The sequence below is a fragment of the Drosophila tropicalis genome, unplaced genomic scaffold, assembly GCF_018151085.1.
Source record: "Drosophila tropicalis isolate 14030-0801.00 unplaced genomic scaffold, ASM1815108v1 contig_219, whole genome shotgun sequence".
Classification (NCBI taxonomy): Eukaryota; Metazoa; Arthropoda; class Insecta; order Diptera; family Drosophilidae; genus Drosophila; species Drosophila tropicalis.
Window position 1 is genome coordinate 22,699 of NW_027172669.1, and position 14,480 is coordinate 37,178.

Genomic DNA, 14,480 nt, shown 5'->3' on the forward strand with positions numbered 1-14,480 from the left:
AAAGTTAAAGGAGTTCTCTAATTAAACGCTATTATTAGAAGTTTGTTAGGGTTAAGTCCCAACAAAAAAGATATATGAATAGAGATCGTTAACTAGATTTTAAAACTAAATCAATTCATTAGCTCAAAATAAACTTAATTTAAAGCTTCTCTTATAGATTTCTGCAATTCTGTGGAGTCAATCGATTTACAATTTATATGGCGTCTAATAGTTATTTGACTTGTATATAGTTTCTTCTATCTCTAATATGTAATGTACATTACAAAATCAAACGATATATAGATAATTTATTTTTGCATCTTGCACCATTTACATCTACTCGTCAGTATATATCATTTTCTAAGATTTTTATAGGAAATTACGAAATCTTGACTTTCTGCCCTGCTACTGCAGCTTAATGGAGAGCTTATTTAACTTGCAAATATATTTGTAAAATTCATTTTAATTGTAAATATTCTCTCGACCATTTCATTTAGTAAATCTCAATCCTTTTCGCTCATTAGCCTGGCCTATTAAGCCAATCGCCAAGGCCGCAATTCCCAATACCAACTGATGCGGCTGCTGCTGCTGCTGCGCTAATGAAGTGCAAATTGTCTAATGGCTCAATGGGGGTGGAGAAGTGGGGAACATGGGCAAGAAGACGGCAAAGAGGCGTGGTTAGACGTCGACTGTGTCTAATTATCAATGAGAGGAGGCAGCACCAGCATCCAGTGAGCCATAACGAAGCAAAGTTCGACTTCCTAGCCATGATGGAATTATACATATTTTCACCATTCAGTGGGAGCAGTATAGAATTTGCGATAGACAGAGACAGATAAAGATTTTTATGTGAAAAGTTTATATGGCAAAACTTTAATGGATTAATTTAGCAAAAATGTTCGTGCCAGAGAGGAAATTGAAATTGAAATGAAAATGGGAGAAGAAGAAACAGCTTGAAGATTTATAACCGCAAAAAGAAAACCAACTCGCTGATCATTGGAGGAATCTTTTCATCTCCACCACCAACGTTTCTTCATTAAAGCAGAAAAAATATAAAGAAAAAGAATATTCTAATTTTCGCTAACTCAAAAAGTTTCACGAAAAACTTGATTTGCCTTTCTTCCGCCAAATTAAAAGAGAACAGAACAAAAAAAAAAATGGGGGAAAGAAAGAAACTGTGGGAAACCAGTCAAGCGTTAACCTGACGCCTTTTATCAATTTAATTTAATTAAAATTAATTCACCAATAATTGACTTTTAATATGCAATCATTTGTATCGACTACTAGAGGACCTCGACATCGACAGTAGCAGCAGCAACATCCTTCTGTCCTCTGACAATTTATTAAATTTATGCTTCATTAAAATACACACAAAAAAAAAAAAAAACGTAAATTATTCATTTTCATTTTTAATTGCTTATTTGTCGACGTTGCATCGATGTGAGAAATGTAAAGTAGGAGAAGGCACCCTGCAATATCTGTCAAAGCAGAATAATATATGTTTCACAAATTATACAAATTGGACATATATAATAGCAATTGATCCACCTTCAGGCCAGCCTGTATGCTAACACGAAAATACTTCAATCCTGTCACATAAAATGGTTTGCTGTTCATCTCTATGGCCAATGTGACAAGCTTAAGTAGCCGTAGATTCTCCTCCGCATTTGTCGAATATTGCAAAATTTCTTCCCAATTCGTGTGATAGTACATAGAGCTAAGGGAATCTGTCTAGAAAGATTAAGAAAAAGAAGATTAAAAAAAATTATCATCCGAATGGTTTCTTATTCAAAGATAAGCCTATGTTATTTTTTAAATTTCAGTTATGTTTAGTAAGTATTTTTTCTTGCCAACGAAATAGGAACGAGTTATGAGGTTCCAAAGTTTAATTTCAGGAATAACTACCAAAATAAATAATGTTAAAAAAGGCTATAGTTTAGTGACTTAATCATAATATATATCAAAGGGAAGGTAAAGACTCGGTTCACAACCGAGTATTACTTCCTAAGATTTTACAGTTAATCACGAATAAATTTTTTACCGTATAAGCCAAATTTGAACCCAATTGGCCAAGTGAAAGCAATTCAACCGTTTTGGCACCAAACCAAATAGCATATATATAATTGGCCAATGGATTCTGAAAGACAAAAAAATAAACTTTTGACGGAGCCTATAATGCATTATAAAATCGACCCACCGTATAAGCCTTAAAGGATAGGGCACACAGTAGGCCAGCAGCAAATGCAAACATTATGAAAACTCTAACCGTATATTGTTCCTCCAACTCCTGACAGAAATGATTCAGTTCAACATTTTTACGAAGTGTACGAACAACCAGTTCCTTTAATTGTCTAGCCATGTGATTACGATTCCTTGCTAACAAAATTGTATCTATATCTTTTTTCAAATCTCTCTTCATCAATAGATAACGACCATTTAGATGGGCAATCAATTCACACAGCAAATTCGTCTCACCAAACATCATCGAATCGATAATCAAACCAACCCAAACATTACTTAATAGTAATGGTAGAAATATATAAAACGGTTGGACATCGAATGGAAATATCATTGAATAAAGAAAATCTTTTCGACGATTGATCAGCATAAATATGGGGGAAATAAGATAGCCAGATATAACAGCTCCATACATGGCCGAAACTAAACGATTCACTTTCATATCTCGCTCAACTTTTTCAAACATTTGAATCTCCTTGCGTGGATCGACATAAATGGCGTAGTAGAACTTTTGCAGAAACTTTTGCAAGTCGCTTGAATGAAGCAATATATGAAGACTTCGAAACTGAACTTCAACCAATATCAAATATGTGGGCATCCCAGTTAGAAAAGAATCTAGGTTTAATTCTCTCGCTTCACGGCGTAGATAACGCAACTCGGCATCATTATGTTGTACGAAAATCAGACAGCCAAGTACGGCCATTATATGATCTATATAGCGTCTCCATTTTCCAGTCGATGGATCCAACGGCCAAAAGATATGATTGTGGCGAAATATGGCCAATGGCCAAGCTAGTTTCACTTTTTCACCATCCGGCAGACGGGGCACGTAACGAACCATTTTGAAACAATTTTAGACTTTGAAACTTTTGCCTCAAAGTCTTTCTTTTATATATGGCAAAGTTTTCTCATGCGTGCAATGGCTCAATTAAGTTATTAGACAACAAAATGGAAACATTTAGAAAGTTTATTTCTAAACATTTTAAATTATTGTTGTCTCATCTGTAATAAACTTGTCCCTATCAATAGGTTAACATGTAAACACATTGCAACGAAGCTTTCAATAATAAGTTGGACAACAAAGACAAATTAAACGAATAAGAAATTAATGACCTGTGTGAGATTTTCATAAAATTGAAATTCTGTTAAAGAAAACAAAACAAATGCCCATAAAAAAGGACCCTTTTGACAATAGTCGCTTTGTTTTATTTATTTGGTTTGCTCTCTAGCTTACATAAACATTGTTTTGCACTTATAGAAATAAATTTTCATTTTGAAAATAATATACACACATACATATATTTCATTTAAATCAATATTAATATCAACTATTTCAAGCACAAGATTAAATTCCAGCTAAAGGCTTTCTTTTATCAATTGTATATTTCAGTGCATCAATATGTTTACCTTAACAATAGTCCTTCGACAGAATTTAACTAGCTTAATTCCTAAATTATTTCAGTCTTTTGACCCTTCTGAAAACCTTCTGTTTATTGTATAGTTTCTAATGACTTTAACTTGTATTATTATGATAATTATGAAACATATTTTTGCACTCCATTTCATCCCTGCTCCAGTTTCCTCTCTGCTTCCCTATGGTAATTTTTCTCAACCTCTCGTCCAGCATTAGCGTCCGTGTCCTTTTTGTAGTATCCCCTATTCATTCATTCATTCAGTGGCTCTCGGCAGTGCATAAAAAACTCACTTAACAAATTCATAAAAATCAATTAATTCAAACGCGCAACTTTCGCACTGCTTTTGGCTTCCGCACACACCGCTTTCGTCCGTGGTCTCTGCCGCATGATGTGTCTAGTTGCTCTACGGTGGCAACAGTTTGTGTTATGAATATTTTAAGAGACTCTTCGCCTCTAACAACAGGACATCAACTAGAGAAACGGCAAGGGAACGAAACAAAAGCACAAATAAAAAACACTACCAACAAGCAGAAAGACAAGAAGCAAAAGGAAAGGACTGCAACTTCAGGCTGGACGAAACTGCAGTTTGTTCGCCACATTCATCTTAATTTCCTGTCACGACAATGACAACGATGTTGGCTTGGTTGGTTGGTCGGTCGGACTCATGGACGGCTGGCCGGTTGGTTTGGTCTCTGTTGACTGAGGATAAAAGTGTGAGCGCACTGAGTGTTCCGTCTAGCCAAGCGGCTGACCAGAAACCAACAAGAACAACTGCAACACATTTCACTGTCATCTTTTTTTCCAGCTTTCTTATACCCTGTGGATAAAGATGAGTATATTCATTTTAAATTATTAAACTTTTGCACTTGTAATATGATTTCCTTTCAACAGAGTTAACAAAATGACAAAAATTACAAAAATTAAGGTGTTTTGTTGCTAAGTTTGGGAATTCCATTAAATTATTTATATGTATATCGAATCCACTATTTAATAAAGAAATCTGTACATTAGAATGAAACTCATAGTTGTAATTCCAACAATTTTGGTATTTGAAATGACCTATATGACCTATGACCTATGGTAATATGGAATATTTTGATTTCAGATAGAATACGCTGCGTATACGTTATTGTGGCTAAAAATCTTTTTGGTTAAGAAGAATTATATCAAATTTGAATTTGTTTTTATTTTTTTCGATCATGATTTAAATTGTTGATTTCAGATTTGCTTTGGATTGCATTAGCCTAAAATTTTCGGGTTTTTCTCTATTCACAAGTGAAATTTCACAACAGTTTATTTTTAGTTTTTAATTGGTCACAGTTTATAGCAATTTATAGGTATATATGTTCGTTTAAGCTCTAGGGTATTTCAAAGTCGTTGGATTATCCATTTTATCTATTTCCACTAAACGGTTTTGAAGCCTTTGCAGCGGCTGCTTCTGCTACTTCTTTCTCCTTTATATATGTATGTATTCACATATATATCCTTGGCAATCCAGTTGGCGGCATCTGTAACTGTGCCCGGCTTTGTTTCTCATGGATGGAATTGTTAGTGATTCTTTTTAGCTGCTGCTGTTGCGTTTGGTCCCTTCTACGTTTAGCTACGCTATCGTATTCTATCCTCTTTTAGCCTTCCTTTGCTGCTGCTATTGCTTTTGTTGCTATGGTTGTTGTTGTTGTAATTGTTCTTGTTGTTCTCTTTTTGGCCCGATGTTATCGCGTGCCACAGGATATTGCACTCTAAGCCAGTAGATGGCGTCATGTAAAGCTGGACAACATCCGATTAAAACTTTACGATGTGCGTGTGTCTGCCCTCATACCCATAAGGCTAGGAGACGGTAGAAGAGACGAAGTGGAGTCCTATGTGTTGGTCAGCAAGTGGATAAATTCTCATTTACTGCTCTTTTAAGCATGTTGTTTTTGTCCCTTCATCTTGCTTTTTGCCCCGTTTTTAATTGAAAGGGGTGATGTCGGGTATAATGAAAGAACCAAAACAAAAACCAACAAACATATTTTCTAACATCATCTGTTGTCAGATTTAAAACAATTTTGATAAAGAGCTGCTCGGAATGTCACTTGTGGTTCGAATTTGAAGTACCATTTATTATATACTTGTAATACTTTTAATAACTATATATGTATTAGTTTAAATTAAGATTATCTAGTCATACAAATTCAATTTGAAATTGATCCATTTTTTGATTGATTGTTTTTCTGGCTACAAACGTAAAATGTTTGGTAAAATGTCTAGATATATATATATATATGATAGTTGCATTCCCTTGCTATACTTTCTCCCCAACAAATCTTTTATCTTTTTATTATTAAGAGTGAATTAAGTCTGTTTAAGCAAAAAACATATTATTTTGAATTGTTGTTTGGTTCTGGGTTCTGCATCCCTAAAGAAATCTTTTAAGATCGGCCATCTTCTGAACTCTTTTATTAATCTTATAATCATTCCTAGGAAAAAACTAAGGAAATATACCTGATGCAATAGCATCTACCAAACTGAAAATAGTGATAATGAATCAAATTGGTAAAGCTAGGTATTTTGCCAATTCAACCTAGGATTTGCCTACAAATTGCGTTTTTATGTCTTTCATATCATTCAATACAATTCTAGGATATCACTTTGTCTACAACCTAATTGATATGCCTTAGTTTGTGCTTATTTTTTATACCCTGTGACGTTCAGTTTCAGCGTGTAAATTGTCCACTCGTTATGCCAGTGTGTGGGCGTAGTTTGTGGCAGTAGGTTTTGGGCCTAGTGCTACGAGGAATGGAACGAAGCTTTTGGTGGTGGCAAGTATAGTGGCTGGGTAATAGCGCGGCATGTTAAACTGACCGCAAGCATTGTTTATCATTAAGAGCCAGAAAGAGATATGAACAGCGGAGTGAAAGCGAGGGATAGAGAGGATGACTTGTTTTGGGCCTGGTCCTGGGGCTTTAGCATCTGTCACATGACATACAATGTGTGTCTGTGTATGCATAACTTGGCTCTCTGTTGGTCTTCCCTTTTCCTTTTCCTTTACTTTTTGTTTTGTTTTTTTTTTTCTGCCCCCAAAAACATGTGTATTTGCGGGCAGTGTTAAATTAATGGAGTCGTTTGTTAGTGCCACTCAAAAAAAGCAGTGAAATAAAATAATATGAACTAAAATGTAAAAAGAAACATCAAGTTTAACTGCTCGAAACATTAAATAAGCCAAATAAAATAAACTCCAAAGTTCTCGCATTGTAGTCCTCGTCTTTGGAATGCAGGCAACGGGTGCATGCAAAACTTTTGTAATTAGGAAGCAATGTTGGTCATTAGTGTGTGCGGGTGAAAGGGGTTTTCGCCAGGGAGCGGTTAACACGAAATGTCAGGAGAGTTGGTCAAGAGGAGTTTTTGGCCAAGACACACACAAAAAGCGCCAGAAGTCAAAATAATAATGCAAATGCTTGCCAAGGGTAATATATGTATACAAGAAGCATCTATGGAGTTTCCCAAGTCTACTAGGGTTTCCTGTAACAATGGCATCATTTCATGATGGTTCCAATTAAAGTATTCAACCGTAATACAGAAATATTAAATTGTAAATTATTTCATTAAAATGTTAAGCTATTTTCATTGCCGCTTATATAAGACGACGGGGCGTATACGCGATAATATTACTAAGCTAAATTAAAGAGAATTTATGGCTTAACAGTTTATGTCATGAAGTCAAATATGAAAATATTGATATTAATAAAATTTATTAAATTTAAATCTTTATGTGAGGACCAAACATTGATTTAGACAATACATAAAAGCATCTTAAGTAAAGTGCCAGAAAAAAGCAAAGAACTTTTGCGAATTTTCTTTTAATTTTTATCATCATTGTTTATTGATTCATCGTACGTAAAAAATTTGACCAATTTTTTTGTCGTGATCACGCTTAAATATTGTTTTTCAGTCAAGCTAGTGAAATATTCATCACAATTGAAAATAAATAATTAAAAAAAAAAAACTAAATTCCCATTTGGTGTGAAAAGTACACATTTAATGCCTTTTTCTTGCAGTGTATAAATTCCAAAGTGGAGTGATAAAAAAACCTACCCAAAAGAAAAAACCACAATGACTTTTTTTTTTTGGCCTCTCTTTCGACAATGGTAGGACGAAAAAATAAAAGGAGAAATAGAAAAATCAACGAGCAAAACGTAATTTTAATAAAGTTTGAATGCAAAAAGTTTCTGATTTGAAATGCATATAAAAGTTAACTATTTCCTAGCCACTGCAGCAATGTGTGTGTGGAAAGTTAAAAAAAAATAGAAAAAAAAATATCGTGCAGTCCAAACAAACAGCGGATGGTCAGGCTCCAACCAACTATTTCCATTGCCCTTCTCCTTTGGCCTTTTTTGAGAAGAATGACAGAAGGCGGCGTCGTCGTCCTCGTCGTCGTCGACGTTGTCTGAAGCCATAAATTAAAGGCAACAAACCGATTGCGGAAGCCAAGTTCGCCAACTGACCAAGGACGTAGCATACAGGAAGCCAGGGAAAGAGAGAGAGAGACAGCATGGCGGAGAATGTGGTCTTAGGGGCGGGGAAACGAACAAGTGGATTTGCAGCCATTACATCTTTGGTCTAGGGGCCGCTTTCCATCCATCCTGGTATTTCGAATGTGTGACGGAAGTGCAAGCTGCTGTGCTGTTAAGTAGCCTCGAGTCAATGTCGTAGCTGGTTGGTTGGCAGCTCCCACTCAGTTCTCTGGTTAACGAGTCATTTCGGCAACCAAAAAGAAACTCAAGCCGGACTTGAAGTATTTTCTCGAGCGGAGGAAGCTGCTCCCATCCACTATGGTAAGCAAAGAAACTTTTAACCAGACCAACTATTGAGTAGTTAACTCAAGTAAGTTACTAAAACCAAAAAAAAAAGGAGAAAATTAAAGTCTAAAATATGAATCAAATCAAGTAAATTAAATCGATAGTAACTTTTAAAATCTACCCTCGTTTACCTCGTAAATACAATTAGCCAAAGTAGTAGCTAATCAATCAACTTTTATGGTCCACTTCAATTATCCCACGTTCAGTAAATAAAGATTAGCCAATTTTAAAATTCAGTTAGTCGAAAATGTCTATAACTTGCTTACAGTTGTGTCTCATGGTTTGCTGCCTATTCCCATGGGTTTCAGCAGCACCTACTAATCCGCTTAAGGAGGTGGAAGATGATCCTGAACTGACAGCTGGTTATTTCGAAGGCGATATGGAGCTAGATGGTGACATAAATAGTCGTAATGGTTTGAGAGACGATGCCAATCGTTGGCCCAATGCCACAATACCATATAAAATTGATCCAGAGTTTGGTGAGTTGAAAAAACCAAAAACAGAAAGGTTCTTCACAGATTTCTGTATTTCAAACTTTGTTGCAGCTGATCCCTTTGTTGCCTACATTAAATTGGCCATGATGCGCATTGAATTGGTCTCTTGCATTCAGTTCGTGGCAGCTGCCGATGATGCCGAAGATTATGTTTTAATTTTGCCCTCGACCACAGGATGCAGTTCAAATGTTGGCTATCTACCAGGAGAACGTACAGTTAAATTGAAACCAGGAGAGTTGGATAAAGGTTGCTTTAGACTTGCCAGCATACAGCACGAGCTATTGCATACCATGGGCTTTCATCATCAACAAAGCTCTCATGATCGTGATAATTACGTTCTAATTGTAGAGGAAAACATCAGGGACGGATATGCACATAATTTTAGGAAATATGAATCTGAAGTTATTGAAAATTTTGATCAGTCCTATGACTATGCTAGCGTTTTGCATTACAGTTCATTGGCATACTCAAATAATGGCGAGCCAACCATAGTAGCACTAAACGCAGAAGGTCAGTCCAAGATGGGACAGAGATTACAGATGACTGCAACTGACATAAATCGACTGAATGTTATGTACAAGTGTCCACTTCAAATGTAGACTTAATGCCTAAAAAATTTAAATTAACAATTATTTTACACTTTCTGCATTAAAAATACATATAATTCAAGCAGAATACCCTGAGAAATTTTTTAGGAAACCCTTTAAGAATAAATGTGAATACATATTTCATACACGTACTCCAGCTTTCTTTTTAATCAATCTCCCTGCCTAAGTTAGAACTTTATTAGAACTAAAAGGAAAATCAGTAAAATTCTAACAGAAATCGAAAAAAATCCAAAATGATAGAGAAAGCTATACTCTTTAAGTTTATTTCGAAAGAGAAGACATCTTTTAATAATTAAGAATTTGTTAAATAGAAAACAAAATATGTTTAAAGGAAGTTTTCAAGAACAAAAATACTTTCCTTAAAAATGACAAAGTGCTTTCTGCTAAGAGTTGCTTTTAATCAAAATTATCAAAGCTGAAATGTTTCTCGGAGTTAAAAGAGCCTTTTCGAAATATGTTTCACTGTAATTTGCTGAATAATTTGTAATTCCACTTTCAATTTCAAACATTTCTGTTAGCTTTGACCCCTTTGATAATTATGCCTAACATTCTGCTATTATATCACGCACGATAAGATAATTAGGGCATGGTGACAAAATGTTCCCTTCAACAGATGTGCCTACTTAAACAATCTTTACTTTCCAAAGTTAAGAAACTTTTTGATTCATTTATCGGATATAAACATATCACTTTAGTGTAACAAAGACCCATTTACTTTATCACTTACTCTCTCACTCTCTCTACTTAGCCTTGTTATCTCTATTACTATGGCTCTCTGACTTTTCAACTAGAAAGTCTCCAAAAAATCTGCTGATAAGATAAAACTTATCTGATACCCTTGTCTTATCACCATTCCAGTTAGCTATGCTTCATGGCAAAGTCTATGGCATATTGTTTACCTAATAAAAAGATAACATTATGCGAGTCTATGTAATCTATATGCCACATTCAGGGAAATGTAGGGTATCACTTAGTCATACGTTGTACATTTCCCAAGCACTCAATCAGTCAGTTGAATATAGCCAAAACTCAAGGGACAAAATGCTTAGAAAGTAAAAAAAGAAAACGCCACTCCCCAAATAAATATTGGACATATGTGTATATAATTAACATATGGCTTTGCAATGCGTAATCAAGCCCAAAATGTGGTTGGGTCTTAAGCAAATTCTGCTCTATGTGGGCTTACTTCTATGCGTACTCCTGCAAGTCTGTAGAAGTAAAACCCAATTGCAAATGTTCTGTCCGAGCGTTTGCCATTGTGATCTACATAGTCAACGTAATCGAGCAATATGTAGGTGAGTGTTTTAAGTTTAAGCTGCTGCTTGAGACAAATTTGTATACTAACAATTATTCTCAAAAGCGCCAAACGCCTGATTGGTGCCAATATAGAAATACCAAAGACAGTAGAATTGTTGGATTTGAGTTATAATGATATCACCAATATAGATAATGAGTGTTTCCAGGTAAGTTTGAGTGACTTGGGATTGTTGTGATAATAATAAACGCAAACAATTGAATTTGGAGAGAAATGTTATAAAAATTATTGCAACAATCTTATGTGTTCTTTTGTTTATTAAACTAATTTTTGGTTTTCAATTTCTATTTAGGAAACGGTTCATCTGATCAATCTAACTTTGGCTCATAATGCAATTTCTACCTTGCATATCGATGCTTTTGTTGAACTGAATCGTCTTCGCTCGTTGGATCTTTCTTATAATCGTTTAGAGCAGTTGGATGAACATATATTAGAATCAAATTCACAACTTATACAACTCAACTTGGAGGGCAATAAGTTAGCTACACTAAGCAATGGACCGATTTTAAGATCAAGCACTTTGCGTTTACTAAATTTACGTAACTCTCAGATAAATCAAATAGATATTCAATTTTTGAGTGCTTTGCCCCAATTACGACAACTGGACTTGGCCCAGAATATGTTGATAACTCTTAGTTCGAGTGTTTTCTATGCTCCACGTTATTTGGCTTCTTTGAATATTGAAGAAAACCCTTTTAATTGTGATCGAGCATTGGCTAAAGTGGCCACTGGATTACGTCAAAGGGGCGTGTCCATATTGATGAGTGATTGTATGGAGGCAGAGCCCATGCAATTACCCGATGATGTGGAAGCTGTAAACGGTGGGAATACAAAAATGGTGCGAATGGAACATGTACAGGAGTCTAGCAGTACGAAAGAACCGCAATCGGTTTCGGCATTTGGATGGCGCGATTTGGACTCCAGTGAGGAAGATAACATCGAGGACGAAGATGTGGTAGGACTGTCGATATTTACGCATATTTTTCTCGATTATATAAGTCCCCTTATCTATTTCCTTTATCAGAGTACCTACCTTGGTGATGTCTGTGAGGTTAATCGAGAGGAACTGTGCTTCCGCTACCGCAATTGCCTGGAGCGTGTGAGTCATGAGCTCCTGGCTGGTGGTGGCGGCACTGGCCAGAATATGCCACCTGATGTGATTGAGCGAACGCATAATTCCTTCGATGAAGATGATGTGAAATTGGCATTTGTTGTCGGCGGAGCCACGGGCATTTGTATGGTCATCTTTATCATCACATTTGCCTTGTGCCTCAAGAGTTGCTGCGAGATGCGCAAGAAGAAGAAAACAAGAACACAAGAGGCAGTCGATGCGGGAGACACAAGTAAACGGCTCATGCAGGATTTGCTAATAACAATAGATTTATGAAAGATAATTTCTCTTTTAGGCACTTTGAACTCTTCACATCAAACACTACCCTCGATTCACAATTGGACGCCATCCCGAGTCCAGAGGCAGCCACGTCGTTCCAATCCTCGAAGCATACCCTCACGTGCTGTTGTTCCTCGTCCACCTTATGGGCCGCAAGACAATTTTGTTTCACGTCTCTTCGGAAGACCGGCACGTAGTCAATATTACCGCGCTATAAATCAGAACACAGCCACTTTAATACGACGCTTGAGTCGCAGTAATCTATTCAATAGTCGCGATCGAGAGCCAAGTTCACCAACAACACCACCAACTTCAACGGCTAGATTCTATACGGAGATTGTGGACGGAGCAGCAGCACGACCTGAGACCCCGCCCCCCAATTATGGTGATGTAGTGGTCATTGAGAATTGTGATAACAAATAGTAAAAGATATTTAGCTACACCATCAATAGTTTCACCACCTATTTTCCATACAAATATATTAAGTTTGTAGGTCACTGGACCTGATATACACATATACAAATGTCTTTGTTTTAAAACAAGATAAAAGAAGAAAACTATTAAACAATATTAAGAACCATTATCTAATTAATAACTAAATGTTCAGAAGCGATGACGTTTCTGGCTTACGTTAACAGAATTGGTTGATTCTAGGTTTAAAAAGGACAAGGAAAAGCTGAAATTAAACCTGATTACTGGCGTTCTATAATCTTCTTCATTTAAAATGCTACCAAATTGAAAAAAGATTTGGTCTCCTGATTCGGTAACAGCATCAGCCCTCCGCTATCTCTTTGACAAGCAACTGTCTAAATTGATCGTTGATACATAAAATAAATTAATTTAAGACTTTCCGTCCACCTAAGATGGATATGATTAGCAAAAGGCATCTAGAAAAATCTTTTTTCTATATATTATAGACCTTGCTATAATTGGGACCAACTATGAATAGTGCATTGAGGGGTTTTTCAATATCTATGTATAATTTGCCCTTTAGAAGAAATATATTGAACTAAAACCTTAAAATTTTAAAAATCCCACGTTGATTTTAAATAAGTAAATGTTTAATATTTTTCAAAGTTTTCCATTAAACAACTTTTTCAATGTAACCAAACAAATATATACGTAATTTTCAATATATGTATTTCAATTTGTTTGCCTAAATCCTTTTAGATATACAATACATAACATTTAGTGTTCAAACAGAGTGTTCAATCGGCCCTTAAAGAAAAACTTTTTCAGCCACACATACACACACAGACACACAAAATATCAATTGGGGAATTTCACAAATTTTTTGTTGTTCCTCAATTTTTTTCCTCATTTTTTTTGCGAATGAGCATTACTTTTTACAAGACTTGGACTTGGTTTTTGGGAATCTTCCTTCTTTTGCAGCTGCAACAAATCGCAATAAAAACTTTTGACAAAACTATCAAAGTTGGCATTGGAACGAAACGACGGCAGACGAGAGTAACAACAGGAACAACTATGAAATTGCCACAGGAAAATCTTCACAAAAAAAAAAAATAAAAGAAAAGTAAAATAGGAAAATTCAAGTAGCAAAAGTTTACACACTCAAATAAATGCTAAAGCACGCGAGGAGAGCAGGCAACAGAAAACGCACTAGGCGGTCCCCAAATCGAAAGCCCCAACATAGAAACGAAAAAAATATATACATACGTGAGGGTAAAAGAGGGAATAAAACTGGCAAAACTGACAAAACCCAACAATTTGCACTGCAAAGTGTAGCAGCAAAAGTGTCGCCAAGAGATACAACCACCAAAACCAACCAACCAAACCAAAAAAGGAAATAACAAAAAAAAAAAAAAAAAACACGTAACCCGAGAAAGAAAAAATGTAGAGAAAGAAATGTTAAAGTTTTATATTGAAGCAAAGAGAAAACAATAATAAAGAAATATGTATACAGGGATTAATTATCAGCTAGTGTTAAATAAAACGAATTGAACTTCTCGATACCCTGTTGAAAATCTATAAATTTTCGACTTGTCTACTTTTTTAAAATTAGTTTACATCTTCAGTTTAGGACCAGCAATTATAATCCCAATAACTTCGATTCTTGTAAATAACACATTTATTTTCTATATAGATACCTAGATCAGCTGATTCTGGTGGTTAAATTCGCATAGAATATGATTGAATGAAATGGAAACAGTAGAACGCCAAAATAGTTAAAAGTGCAAATAAG

The 14,480-nt window shown here is 35.4% G+C and overlaps 3 protein-coding genes across 3 annotated transcripts; 2 read left to right on the forward strand and 1 right to left on the reverse strand.

Annotated features, from left to right (window-relative positions):
- Positions 1-1,388: 1,388 nt before the first annotated feature.
- LOC137572142 (odorant receptor 35a-like) lies at positions 1,389-3,058 on the reverse strand. Its single transcript, XM_068283917.1, has 4 exons — positions 2,177-3,058; positions 2,021-2,116; positions 1,528-1,710; positions 1,389-1,457 (listed from the first exon to the last, which is right to left on the reverse strand). The coding sequence occupies exons 1-4, from the start codon at positions 3,056-3,058 to the stop codon at positions 1,389-1,391; spliced, it is 1,230 nt and encodes a 409-aa protein (XP_068140018.1).
- A 5,667-nt stretch (positions 3,059-8,725) lies between these two features.
- On the forward strand, positions 8,726-9,604 carry LOC137572148 (seminal metalloprotease 1-like). The gene is made up of 2 exons (XM_068283920.1): positions 8,726-8,949; positions 9,016-9,604. The coding sequence occupies exons 1-2, from the start codon at positions 8,748-8,750 to the stop codon at positions 9,561-9,563; spliced, it is 750 nt and encodes a 249-aa protein (XP_068140021.1). The 5' UTR covers positions 8,726-8,747; the 3' UTR covers positions 9,564-9,604.
- A 1,052-nt stretch (positions 9,605-10,656) lies between these two features.
- Positions 10,657-12,857, forward strand: LOC137572136 (uncharacterized). The gene is made up of 5 exons (XM_068283912.1): positions 10,657-10,867; positions 10,933-11,035; positions 11,180-11,842; positions 11,912-12,230; positions 12,294-12,857. The coding sequence occupies exons 1-5, from the start codon at positions 10,686-10,688 to the stop codon at positions 12,698-12,700; spliced, it is 1,674 nt and encodes a 557-aa protein (XP_068140013.1). The 5' UTR covers positions 10,657-10,685; the 3' UTR covers positions 12,701-12,857.
- The last annotated feature ends 1,623 nt before the right edge of the window (positions 12,858-14,480 follow it).

Excerpts from the sequence above, each read along its gene's own strand:
- LOC137572142 (XM_068283917.1), bottom strand. The coding sequence starts at position 3,058 with ATGGTTCGTTACGTGCCCCGTCTGCCGGATGGTGAAAAAGTGAAACTA. Across the intron at positions 2,117-2,176 it reads TATCCTTTAAGGCTTATACG|AATCCATTGGCCAATTATAT; the intron begins GTGGGTCGATTT and ends TTTGTCTTTCAG. Across the intron at positions 1,711-2,020 it reads GTTCAAATTTGGCTTATACG|ACAGATTCCCTTAGCTCTAT; the intron begins GTAAAAAATTTA and ends TAATCTTTCTAG.
- LOC137572148 (XM_068283920.1), top strand. The coding sequence starts at position 8,748 with ATGGTTTGCTGCCTATTCCCATGGGTTTCAGCAGCACCTACTAATCCG. Across the intron at positions 8,950-9,015 it reads TAAAATTGATCCAGAGTTTG|CTGATCCCTTTGTTGCCTAC; the intron begins GTGAGTTGAAAA and ends ACTTTGTTGCAG.
- LOC137572136 (XM_068283912.1), top strand. The coding sequence starts at position 10,686 with ATGGCTTTGCAATGCGTAATCAAGCCCAAAATGTGGTTGGGTCTTAAG. Across the intron at positions 10,868-10,932 it reads CGTAATCGAGCAATATGTAG|CGCCAAACGCCTGATTGGTG; the intron begins GTGAGTGTTTTA and ends TATTCTCAAAAG. Across the intron at positions 11,843-11,911 it reads ACATCGAGGACGAAGATGTG|AGTACCTACCTTGGTGATGT; the intron begins GTAGGACTGTCG and ends TTCCTTTATCAG.